This window comes from Neomonachus schauinslandi, chromosome 1 (genome assembly GCF_002201575.2).
Source record: "Neomonachus schauinslandi chromosome 1, ASM220157v2, whole genome shotgun sequence".
Taxonomy (NCBI): Eukaryota; Metazoa; Chordata; class Mammalia; order Carnivora; family Phocidae; genus Neomonachus; species Neomonachus schauinslandi.
Window position 1 is genome coordinate 12,119,793 of NC_058403.1, and position 12,499 is coordinate 12,132,291.

Here is a 12,499-nt window from a genome sequence, read left to right on the forward strand (position 1 = left end):
AAGTTTCAGGAATACAAAGTAGCGAGTACTTGCAACATTCAAATCAATTTGTATTCGGCAACAGCCGAAGGAGGTAACCGGGGGTAGAGGTCTTGCAGGATCTTAGAGCTTCCGTGGCACCTTGTTATCAAGGGCTCAGTGCAAATGTCACCTTCCCCAAGGCACTCCTTGGCCATCCAGTCTAAAAAGCCAATCGCCCTATTTGGTTTTCTTTAGACTTCTATTTGAATTTGCCTCGTCCCCGTATTTTGTCTCTTTGTCACTTCCACTGCATGACAGCAGTGACCCTGGACGCACCGCGGGGTCACCGACACCTGGAAGAAACAGCGCCTGTTCAATAAGAATCTGTTCAGCGGTGGCTGGCTGGAGAGTTTGCGGGCGGTCGCCCGGCGGCAGCCGCTTCAGTCTCCCTAGATACCCGACTCGGAATCAGCCCGCACAGAGCACCGCCACCACTTTCTCCTGCCCCTCGGCGCTCATACCCAGCAACCCGCGCGCACCTCCCGGCGCTTCTCCAGACCGGAAACAGCGGGAAGCACTTCCGGAAGTGGTGACTGCAGGCGGCGGAAAGGCCGCTGAGACTCGGAGCGGCGGCGGGGAGCTTGCTGCGGGGCTCGGGGCCTGGAGGTGCCCACCACCCCACCCAATCCGACCTAAAAGGCTTCTCCCACCCCACCCATCTCCCTGGGTGGAACCTCGGGCCCAGGCGAGTCGAAGGGGCGTTCCGCGCTCCCCTCCGGCGGCTTGGGCTGTGTTGGGCGGTCGCCCAGACAACAGGCACTTCCGGGAGCGAAGCTCGGCGAATCCCGCGGGGCAGGGTGCCGGCCTGGACCGCGGCCCTCTCGGACTGTGTGGATCGTTGCCCGGCAGCACCTGCTTCCGGGAGCGCATTGCCGGGCCTCTCGCACTGCGGCTTAACCACCTTAGGCTTCTGACTGAAGCTGGAGCCCCCTGTGTTTCTTTGTTGCTCCTGGCAACAGCCACTTCCGGGAGCGAGTGCCCCCCCCCCCCCACCCCACCCCCCCCGTCCCTGCATCGCTGGCGCCCGAAACCCGAGTTCCGTCTCTAAGCAGCAGCTCGCCCTCGGGTTACGGTGGGCCGCGCCTCCCGGGCCTCCTCGCCGCCTCGGCGGGGTCTCCGGGGCCGCCATGGTTCTGCTGCACGTGAAACGGGGCGACGAGAGCCAGTTCCTGCTGCAGACGCCGGGGAGCACAGAGCTGGAGGAGCTCACGGTGCAGGTGGCCCGGGTCTACAACGCGCGGCTCAAGGTTCAGCGCGTCTGCTCAGGTGCTGCCCGGCGGCGCGGCGAGTTTGCGGCCGGGACCGTGGAGCCCGAGCCGGGGCGGGTCCGGGAGGGGAGGAGGAACGGGTCATCCGGATGGGGAAGTGGGGCGGGAGCCGCAGGACTTTTCTCGGGTCGGCTGGGTGGGGGGGGAGGGTCAGGTTTGCGAAGATTTGCAAAGACGTGAGGCTGGCGGGCTTGGAGGGGGACAGCGAGGTTTCCCGGAGATGCCTGAAGAGCCAGCGGAGCGCGTGGAGACGCCGGCGCCCGGCGGGCGGGCGAGGCCGAGTGTGAAATAGCCCGCGAGGGGGAATAACCCGCGGGCGCCGCAACACTGGGCCGCAGAGCAGGTGTAGTGGAATAGAGCAGGTGGGAGAGGTGGGACGGCCCCTGGCCCTTTTCAGAAGGTGAATTCGGGGGCGCCTGGGTGTCTCAGTCGGTTAAGTGTCCAACTCCATCTCAGCTCAGGTCTTGATCTCAGGGTTGTGAGTTCAAGCCCCGCACGGGGCTCCCCGCTGAGCATGGAGCCTGCCTTTTTTTAAAAAAAAAAAAAAAAAGTGAATTCACTTCTAAGGGGGAGCACCTGATTTAGGACGGTGCCCCGAGGATGGAAAGACCAGCTGAGGGTCTTGGTGTTCCTTGCCCTTCTCCAGGGAACACAAGCCTTTTTTCTCATGTTACAGCGTTTGGTCACTCTGTCAATGATCTAGAGCAGCGCTCTCTGGGGACTTTCTGCCGGGAGGAGGTGTTCCCTATTTGTGTGTCCAGTAAGGCACCCACTAGTTGAACACGACCCAGGATATGCGTTTTTAATTGTATTTTTTTAAAAGATTTTATTTATTTGAGAGAGAGAGAGCATGAGCAGGGGGAAGGGGCAGAGGGAGAGAGAAAGGGAGAAGCAGAGTCCCCGCTGAGCATGGAGCCCAATGAGGGTCTCCATCCCAGGCCTGGGATCAGGAGCTCAGCTGAAGGCAGATGCCCAACCGACCCAGCCACCTAGGCGCCCCAATTGTATTTCATTTTAATTTAAATGTAAAGAGTCAAGTGGGGCTAGTAGCTACCACATTAGCTACACACAGCACAGCAGTTGACAGGATACTCCAGATGCGGTCTAGAATGTTACTGAGTGTTTCTATAATACGTGATTTTTGTGCCATGGAGAATTCCTTAAGGGTTATGGTTTCTACCTTTATGAGGCAGACATAAAGTTTCTTAGTAAAATTTACTGATTTCAAAACAAGGTCAGTATTCCTTTTTTTTTTTAATTAAAGCATTTGGGGAGAAAAGGGATTCCCAATTTCTTGTTCTATAAAATTATCAATTGAAAACATGGTGCCAAATGTGAATAGTCATGTTAGTGACTCATTCGTGTGTTCTGCAGCCCCCATTGAACTGATTGGGGCTGTGATTCAGGCAGGCCCCAGTGCTGTGCCTGCCAGAGACAAGGATGACTGAGACCAGCCCCTTCCCCCAGATATTTAGTCTGGTGGGGAGAGATAATAAAGATACAAAGATAATAAAGGCCCCATGAAATTACACCATTTGTCAGAGGTCAGGGACAGGCCTGGCCCAAACCAAGTGGCATCTAAGTGTTTGTTAAATAAAATAGGGAGCCGATGGGCAAGGCCCCTAAGCTCTAGGGAGCTTACATTTCAATGAGGATAGAAAGTGTTGTGATGATGATCATGATACATATTGCCTCACTTTCTCTTATTTTTAAGAAATGGAAGAATTAGCAGAACACGGCATATTTCTCCCTCCTAATATGCAAGGACTGACCGATGACCAGATCGAAGAACTGAAATTGAGGGACGAATGGGGTGAAAAGTGTGTACCCAGTGGGGGCTCAGTATTTAAAAAGGATGACATTGGCCGAAGGAACGGGCAAGGTAATCCAGCATGTGTCTTCTGTGTGCACGCCTGAGTACAGTAGCAAGTACGCAAGAGGCTCTTTCCCTGAAAACATTGACCTCAGTTTTCTATACGAACCAATGAAATGCTGCACTTTGTACCTCCCTGTGGTGCAGTGCAAATCCGGAATGAATGGGGCGGGTAGAGGAAGCATCTGTCTTCTTGTTCTTACTAAGATGCTGCTAGCTCTTAAATATGTTAGGTGAACCACCTGAAGCTGCCATATATGTAGGTAACAGATGGTGAAAATTGGCACTTTCTCGTATGGTTCAACCTAATCGTTTTGGGGGGAAATGATTGCAAATGCATTGAAGGTTCTGTTCTGTTATGGTTTGCAGGTACTGGGCTTTCTTTATTGATTCCATGAGAAAGAAGGAGATTAAATTCGGCCCACGGGTCTCCACTTGAATGGAGGGCATGCCTCTCTGTGGGGGTAGGGCCAGTAGCCCAGTACATGTCAGAGCATTCTGAAAGTGTTCCCCCCTTTAGTGTATGCTTGATCGGGTGGAATTTCAAGAACAGATGGTAACCCATTTGGATAGCTTATCCCTTTTAAACTGCAGAAAAAGCTCCATTTAAAAGACTCTGATCACTGAACAAACACCTAAGTGTCTGCTGTGCCCCTAAAACACTGTTAGGAGCAAAAGAAATACAAAAGTGTCCCTACAAGGACTTTATAGGCTCAAAAATTATTTTTGAAGATAATAGGAATTTTTAGTAGTATTTCCATTGAATTTTAGCCTGGAAAATGGCTGGCTGTCTTCCACATCTTTTCATACATAGACTCGTCAATTTGGAGAGATTCTTTGCTTTTTAGAAGGAACTGCATCAATGAGAAAAATAATAGTATCTCATAAGAACCAGTTAATGGTTCGTGATTCATCTTTCAACCAGTATTGTCTTAAATTAGCCCTTTCTGTTCTAACACAGCTTTATGTTTCTAGCATTTTCAGTGTCTAAGCCATACTTTTCTTCATTAAGAAGTTAAGCTTTGAGAGAGTCTTACGTGACTTCTCACAGCCAGCTCTCTACCGTGTCCCTCTCCTGAGTTCCATGTGGGTCCTTCTCTCATCTCCCTGCTCCCTGACTCAGCCAGGAGTGGGGTTAGGACATGCAAGAAGAGTTTTAAAGATGGCCATTTCTCTCCCTCTTCCCTGTTTTATTTTCATAGCTCCAAATGAAAAAATGAAGCAAGTTTTAAAGAAGACTATAGAAGAGGCCAAAGCAATAACATCCAAGGTTAGCTTTTGAAACGATGCCCTATAGTCTGTCCTTTGAAATAACCAACTCCACGTCTGGCTTCCAGAATTCTCCGCAGACTGGCCTTTTCTATTTTTTTGGCCTTCCAGAGTCAAGGGAGAGCAGCATGCTTGGGGTGGCCCCTCACTTTTCCTTTCCATAATGGTGACAGTGTCCTCCCGGTTTGCGCAGGTCAGGCAGAGACTGTGCCCGGCCTGTGTGAGTGCCGATTGGCGCCTGCGCGACGTCTGAGGAGCTTAGCAAAGTGAAACGTAAACATTGTGGGCCTGGATTAGCTCTGTGGATATTTGATTGACCTAGTACGTGCTGATAGGAGTTACTTTTTTGTGATCGTCCTGATAATACAAAAACTGTTTCATAGACAGAGAAGCGTAAGTCCTACGGTTGACAGATACCGTGAATCTGGAGGAAAAGGATTTAAGGCTGTTTGAAGAGTTGGGTTTTCAATCAGTCGCTTTATGTGTTGACCTGGTCATTGCTCCCACCCCCTCCCCCAGGCCGTCACAGTTGATAGCTGTTTGTGCAGGGGTTTTTCTGTTCTCCTCCTCCTGATTCCCTGGGCAAAACTGCTACTTCTAAACCACTATGTCCTGAATTCTGCAAGCTCCTAACTAATCCTCTTTAAGTGCTTCAGGAAAGACTGCCCTTCTGTGCTTGTTAATACAGCAAAGGCTCTGTGAAGTCCTACAAGGAAGGCTTTGGTTCAGTCCAGCAAAATGCATTTGACCCTAGAATGGTTTGTTTGTTTGGGTTTTGTTTTGTTTTGTTTTGTTTTTTTAAAGATTTTATTTATTTATTTGAGAGAGAGAATGAGATAGAGACAGAGAGCATGAGAGGGGGGAGGGTCAGAGGGAGAAGCAGACTCCCTGCCGAGCAGGGAGCCCGATGGCGGGACTCCAGGATCATGACCTGAGCTGAAGGCAGTCACTTAACCAACTGAGCCACTCAGGCGCCCTGTTTGTTTGTTTTTTTTAATTAAAGTATTGCTAATGATAATAACTACTAACACCTGGTCAAACTAGCCCTGTCAGGATGAGTTAGGAAAACAGTAGCCTGGGCGTGGCTCTGCACCCTTCCCTCCCCAGACTGGTTCTGGGCGCTTGTCACCCCTCTTCCCTTTGCCTGGGGATATGTTTATGCAATTCTCTCCTAGTTTACAGAGAGGTTTCCAGGGGTTCCAGTCCTCCGCTGCCATGACTGGCCCAAGTTGCTGAGCCCCCGAGCAGCAGGCCCAACTTCTCGCCTAGGGCCCTTTCTACGCCGTCCGCCAGACATGCAGTGCGGGTCGCTGTCCCCTCACCAGACCCTGCCCTGTGGGGGCACTTAGCACTGTGGATCTGGTGTTCCAAGGGTTCGAGTCCCGTGGTGGGAGGTTGGTTACGGGGTGAGTGAAAGATGGTGGAACATCCAGACGAGGTGGCTCCCGGGGAATGAGACGACTGTGTCTCTGCAGCCCCGTTCCCTGGGACGCCCCTCTGCGGAGAGCAAGAGACTGTTGGGGTGTCTGTTGTCCTGAGGCCACACCATAGTTGCTCCCTGGCCGGGGTTCGCTGCCCTTGGCCTTTGGAGGAGCTTTTACAGAAAATGACTCTGGCACCCCACCACTTGTTATTGGTGGCGCAGGTGACACCCTCCCTGCAGAAGCCTTCCCTCATGTGACCCCATATCTGAGAGCTCTTCTCACCGATCCTTCGGCATAGGTCTCTCCTGGGAAGACCTGATGTGTTTTATGGGGATTTGGGTCAGGAAACGGTCTCATGAGCCCCTGGGAGTAGGGGAGGCAGGAATAACACCCTTCAGTTCACAGATGAGAACCTAGCTTTCGGGAGTTTCAGTCTGGGCACCCAGAGGACGGTCCGCCTTCCTCCCTCAGGACACAGATCCCACCTGTCCTCACCCCTCTCTGGGACCTGGGTGTCCACACTATAGGACGGCCTGCATTTTCTCAGGAGCAGGGATCTTCTCCTTCCGTGTTACTCATCTACCACTCAGTGCCATTATAACGCGGTTACCCAGAAAGGTCCCAGCCCAGATGTGAGCTGCGATGTGTCCCCCTTAGTGCAGGACCTTCCATCCTGCCCTGCCGTGGAGTCCCTCTAGCCCCACTTTCCCAACTCACCTCCTCGTCCAGCTTGGCCCTGGCCGGCTCTCTGTGGGCAGGAGGCCCCAGGCTCTGAGGCTCCGAATGGCCTGTGTCCGTGGGCAGCTTCGCTTCCTGCTTGGCAGAGAGGTCAGGGCTGTCGGGCAGGAGCCCTTGCTTCTCTGTCCCTCCCGCAGGTCTTCTCTTCCTGCCACCCCCTCGTCCGTCCCTGGAGACTCGAATTGACCCGTGTGTCTCGTCCCCCGGCTCTCTCCCCTTTCTACTGCTGCTCCCACTGCAGCTTGTCTGGATCCCCACCTTCTAGAAACCCAGGACGGGGGTAATGCCCCGTGTCTCCCCTCCCATGGGCTGCGTCTACCCTGTTAATGCACTCGGGCCTCTTTCCTTCCCTGGAAATCAGTTCTCTGCAGCTTCACCCTCACAGCACCCAGTCGCCCGCCTTTCCCTCCCAGTAAGCTTCCCAAAGCTGAGGTGCTCCGGGTTTCTCAGAACCCCGCCTCTGTTTACTTCCCCCACAGCATCGGCCGTCTCGGGGCCACTGGTGACCCCCTGACCCCCAGATCTGAGGCTTTTCCTGTCTGACTCTGGCCTTTGAGCACATGGGAGATCCTCCTGTCTTCCTGTTCCTTCCCAGCTCCCTGAGCGCCCTTGCCCTTACATTTGCTATTAATCAGAGTGCTTTCGCCTTGGCCCGCTTCTCCTTTCAGCTCTTCCCCCAGTGTTTTCCCTCCTCTGCCAGATGCATACTTACCTCTGCAGGTAAGTCAGATCTGCCTCCTCCCCCTGACACCTGCCTTCGTTGCACCTGAGTTTCTTCCTGGTTCCTAGATGGTTCTACCTGAAAGCCTGCCAGCCAGGACTTCGTCTCAATTTTCCTAGACCCGAGAGCTCATTGATTCCTCGCGCCTCTCCCTGTGCTCTGGACCCAGGAAGAAACACCTCCCGCTGACTTCCTCCTTGTGTCAGCGGAGCCCCCAGTGCCTCGGATCCCACGGGCTGTAGCCCTCCCTGCCGCCACTCCCAGGCCTCAGCTTGGGTCCTGTACCATCTGTCCCACGATGCCTCTCCAACCCCACTCCTCCTTCCATGGCCTCAGCCACCGCTTTCTTTCAGGCCTTTTAGACACCAATGGGGTGGCCTGAGTTCAGGTTCGACACTAACTACCTGGGATTGGCACAGACCCCACAAGTGAAAGGACAAGGCCCCCGCAAGGACCCCCTCCCTTCAGACACCAGGCCACCCACGCTTCTGTCCTGGCTCCACATTTGGAGGTTCCCGAGACCCCCTTCCAGGTTCACCAGTTTGCTAGAACAACTCATGGAACACACTGCAAGTGCTATACTTACTATTATCGTTTTGTTATAAAGGATGCAACTCAAGAAACCGCCAGACAGAAGAGACTTAGGGCGGGGGGGGGGGGGGGGCGCGGCAGGGCAGCTTGCAGAGCTGCCACGCCCTCCTCCTGAGGTTCCAGGCACCCATCTTCAAACATCAGTGTGTTCAACCAGGAAGCTCCACTGGGCTCACTACCCAGAATTTTTAGCAGGGTTTCATTACGTGGGCATGAGTGATTAAATGATTGGCCACATGATTTAACTCCTCTGCAGCCCCCTGCCTTCTCCCTGGAAGTTCCAACCCCAGCTTGGTCTCCCTGGGGTGACCAGCCTCCCCCTTGAGAGGAGGTCCCAGGCGGGTCACCTCGTTAGCATAAACTCAGGGCGGTCCAAAGGGGCTCATTATGAATAACAACAGACATTCCTACCACTCAGGAAATTCCTGGGGATTTTGAAGCGCTGTGCCAGGAGCAGGGGGCAAGGAGATGTGTTCCCCGCTGTATCAGCACCCCTCTGCTCTCCCCTGAGCCTGCCTCCTGCTCTCCCTGGCCTTGTGCTGTGTTCAGTGCAGACTCCCCAGCCTGGCTTGCGTGGCCCTTCCAGCGCAAGCCCCGGCTCCCTGTCCAACGCTAGCTGCCATCGCCTGCCCGCTCCCAGCAGAGCGGCCCGCAGCGCTCGCCCGCCGGTGCTCTTTGCTTCTGCTGGTCCTGGAGCACCCTGTTCCCATCTCGGCCCTGTCACTCACCCACCCGGGCCACCTTCCCCCGAGACGTTGCCTGACCCCCTCGGTCTGTGCTGTGCCGAGTGTCCTCTCAGCCCCGCTCAGTCTGCCTTAAGGTCTAGACCGTGGTGGGCACACAGACGCCCCCGGGGGTAGACGTAGTGGCTCGGGCAGTACCTGGTGAGAGTCTTGTACGAGAACTTGGTATTTATTGAATGGGTTAGCCCCACTGTAAATAGTGATGCCTGTCCTTGCCCTTTCAGAAGCAAGTGGAAGCTGGAGTCTGCGTTACCATGGAGATGGTGAAAGACGCCTTGGACCAGCTTCGGGGTGCAGTGATGATTGTTTATCCCATGGGGCTGCCGCCCTACGATCCCATCCGGATGGAATTTGAAAACAAGGAAGATTTGTCTGGAACTCAGGTATGCGGCTCGTGGGCATTCTGTAAGGTGGGTCACCTCGGATTTGGCCCTCTGCCCCTGGATGTAGCCTTTTGCTCCACACACGGCTTTGCACCATGCTTCCTGTGCCTCAGGGCGGAGTCCTGAGCTTAGGGGAGGACCCCGAAGGTAGCGCTGCTGGGTGAGGGCACCCAGAGGGGCAGGCAGGAAGGTTTGTGAGGCTGCCCATCAGGAGGAACTGAAAACATTCCCATTTTCTTTGGCCACTGGGAAGCCAGAAACCTAATTTGTGCCTATTTCTACCCAAAATGTATTGGTCCCTTTGCATGGAGTTTTGTGTTCTGGCCTTAACCTTTTGCTTCATGTTATTTTCCTACCTTTATGTTCTTTTTTTTTTTTTAAAGGCTTTATTTATTTGACAGAAAGAGACACAGCGAGCAGCGAGAGAGGGAACACAAACAGTGGGGAGGGGCAGAGGGAGAAGCATGCTTCCTGCGGAGCAGGGAGCCCGATGCGGGGCTCGATCCCAGGACCCTGGGATCATGACCTGAGCCGAAGGCAGACGCTTAATGACTGAGCCACCCAGGCAACCCCCTACTTTTATGTTCTGTTTTCCCTTGTTTTTCTCATTTATTCCTTATCCTATTGGGCAGTATCTGTGGCTCTGAGCCATCTTAAATAGGTGGATATGCAGAAGCAAACAAACAGCCTCATTATGCCTATATTTAAAACCCAGCAGGATTCCAGTGTTCTTTCCTGGCAGGATCCTGAAATTCCATCTGAGAAGGACCTTGTAAAGAAGGGTACAGATGATACCAGATACTCCTCACTTCCCAGAACAAGAAATTAACTGAGTCGGGTGTGAGTTGAAACTAACAGGGAAGGCATTAAAATGAGCAAGGGCGGAGCGCCTGGGTGACTCCGTTGATTAAGTGTCCAACTCTTGATTTCGGCTCAGATCATGATCCTCAGGGTCATGAGATCAAGCCCCATGTCAGGCTCCGCTCAGTGTGGAGCCTGCTTGGGATTCTCTCTCCCTCTTTCTCTCGCTCTTCCAAAAAAAAAAAATGAGCAAGGTCTTTGACTCGTTGGAGGGGTTGGTTCTTCCCGATGTGGGGAGAGGAGGTGGAGGGGGTAGAGATGGCAGAACCTGCCCCATACTGGTGGGGGGTGGGGGTGGGCACCAGCCAGGCTCGGTGAACCGGGGGTAGGATCACACACTGGGGGCAGTGTCCCGATAAACCTTAGAGCCAGTTCTTACCGTGGCCCCAGGCAGGACTGAGTGTCATTGAAGAATCAGAGGCCCAACTGTGGTGGGCAGCCAAGGAGCTGAGAAGAACAAAGAAGCTTTCAGACTATGTGGGCAAAAATGAAAAAACCAAAATTATCGTCAAGATTCAGCAAGTAAGTACTTTTGCTTTAACATGTCACAATTTTTTAATTATTTTCCAACCGATAAAAATTTAGAATAAATCTGACTTAACGTCCTTGTTGCAAATACTTTAGTGCCAGTAGTCCAGGCTTAAAGTAAAACTATCCTCTTTATGTACCAGCAGAAACTAGAATATATGGCTTGATTGACACTATCTGGAGTTTGTTTTAATGGCGGGGTGGGGAGTTGGGGGGTAGATAAGCCATGTTGATTTCAACTTTAGAAATGGGCTACAAGTAACTGAAAATGTTTCTTGAAATGAAAACTACAGCCTAGAGCACGGATTTCAAGTTTTCAAAGTATTGATACTCTGTAAACAAGGAGGATATGCCAGAAGGCTTTACAGATGGAGGTAGCATAGGGCTGTGTCTCCCCAAGGTGCTCTGTCACGGTCGTTTCTCTGTGATTTCGGGGACACAGCGTCCTCCATGATTATCTCCCTCCTCTCCGCACTGGACCTGCAGTGGCCGACGGGGGGATGGCCATGACCAACAGCACTGCCCACCCCCTGGTCTCCCTCCCCCACAAGGGCCCTGGGCAAGGGGCTGCTGGAGCCCAGGCCTTCGAGTGATGGTCAGAATGGGTCACCTGGGTAGCTGTGGGCAAAGGCAGTTGGAAGCACTCACTGTTACCTCCTGCATTGCCCCTGGAGGAAGGCTGTAACCCACAGACTGCTCTGCCCGCATCTTTTCAGAGGGGACAGGGAGCTCCCGCCCGGGAACCCGTGATCAGCAGTGAGGAGCAGAAACAGCTGATGCTGTATTATCACAGAAGACAAGAGGAGCTCAAGGTATCGGGATCGACAGAAGGTTTTCCACAGAGCCGGCACCAGGGGGCCCCCGTGCCCCACCCAAGCGTGCAGGGCACTTTGGGGGGCGGCGAGTCTTGCAGGATGTGGGGGGGGGGGCATTGCTGGAGCTCCGTTCTCTCCTGCGCCGTGGGGACCCTGCCTGGTGGCCCACCTGCAGCCAAGTCTGGAAGCTTCCTTCTGGGCAGGCAGGGAGTGGGAGTTTGGACTCGGGGGTTCTTTCTTCAGTCTGTTGATGTTGCAAAACACTTTTCCAGAAATGCCTTCCTGAGTGAGACATTTTTATTTCCAGAAATTGGAAGAAAATGACGATGACTCCTGTTTGAATTCTCCGTGGGCAGATAACACCGCTTTGAAGAGACATTTCCATGGAGTAAAAGACATCAAGTGGAGGCCAAGATGAAGTTAACTGGCTGATGACGCTGTCAGAAATACTAGCCTTTCATTAGGCAAATAATACAAATTTAAAAGAATAATAGTAGTAACAGTAAGAGTGCCTGCAGCCCTCTGTGAAAGAAGTTGCATTTCTAGTTTTCCTAGTTTTTCTTTCCATTTGAATGTTTCAAAGAAAAATTATTCAAGGTCTTAGAACTTAATAAATACACCCTCAAAAGAATCAGCCTAAATTATTTTTATTTGAGAACAACTATTTAGTATCTGAGGTTTTTCTTTGCGTACTAAAGATGGAATGACATTTTTTTCTTCTGGATTTCTTTGTTTCCTGTTCTCACCACCGCTGCTGTGGGGGAGGAAATGGAAGAGCCCTCTCTCCCTGCGAGTCCTGCGTGCGCCGCGAAGCTTGGTCGCTAGAGGCCGCTCGAGGCTGCCCGCCGCTCACCGCCCTCCTGGTGGCCCCTGGGGGACCCGCAGCCCCTCCATCCATCGGCGCCCAGCCTCCCAGGTAAAGTCCGCCTCCTGGCCAACGCCTCACTGGCCTTGCTTTAGTACAGGCTACAGCCGTGGTGGAAGCCGGCTGGCAAGCCTGTCTAACTTGGAAGCTGAACCAGTTCTTCGGTAATTTCTGGGCTTTTCCTGAGAACGAATGCAGGCCCTGGTAACAGACGCGGTTGCCCCTTGTGGGCTCAGCCTGCAGCTGTCCGGGTGGCAGGCTTCCCCCACGGCTGACGATGGCGTCAGGCTCAATGACCACCGGTCATCCTGACTGCTTTTCTACGACAGCTCTGGTCTGAAGCCCCATCCCCTCATCCCCACAGACCCTGGTGCCTGAGCTCAGTTCCTCTCCCAGACT

General features: G+C 53.1%; 1 protein-coding gene across 4 annotated transcripts; it reads left to right on the forward strand.

Annotated features, from left to right (window-relative positions):
- Positions 1–553: 553 nt before the first annotated feature.
- CFAP298 (cilia and flagella associated protein 298) lies at positions 554–11,871 on the forward strand. 4 transcript variants are annotated; one of them, XM_021678004.2, is made up of 7 exons: positions 554–706; positions 3,004–3,171; positions 4,365–4,432; positions 8,873–9,031; positions 10,283–10,414; positions 11,137–11,232; positions 11,543–11,859. In XM_021678004.2, exons 2-7 carry the CDS (start codon positions 3,006–3,008, stop codon positions 11,651–11,653), a joined length of 732 nt encoding a protein of 243 aa, XP_021533679.1. In that variant the 5' UTR covers positions 554–706; positions 3,004–3,005; the 3' UTR covers positions 11,654–11,859. The 4 variants fall into 4 exon arrangements, with proteins under 4 accessions (XP_021533679.1, XP_021533677.1, XP_044769531.1 ...); XM_021678002.2 differs by lacking the exon at positions 554–706 and adding an exon at positions 719–1,287 and having other exon boundaries at positions 11,543–11,871; XM_021678003.2 differs by lacking the exon at positions 554–706 and adding an exon at positions 1,026–1,287 and having other exon boundaries at positions 8,876–9,031.
- Positions 11,872–12,499: the final 628 nt, after the last annotated feature.

What these genes read in the sequence shown, in the direction of transcription:
- CFAP298 (XM_021678002.2), top strand. Translation starts at nt 1,149, where the DNA reads ATGGTTCTGCTGCACGTGAAACGGGGCGACGAGAGCCAGTTCCTGCTG. An exon ending in TGGCCGAAGGAACGGGCAAG is followed by an intron (nt 3,172 to 4,364) that starts GTAATCCAGCAT and finishes TTATTTTCATAG; the next exon opens with CTCCAAATGAAAAAATGAAG. An exon ending in GAAGACAAGAGGAGCTCAAG is followed by an intron (nt 11,233 to 11,542) that starts GTATCGGGATCG and finishes TTTTATTTCCAG; the next exon opens with AAATTGGAAGAAAATGACGA.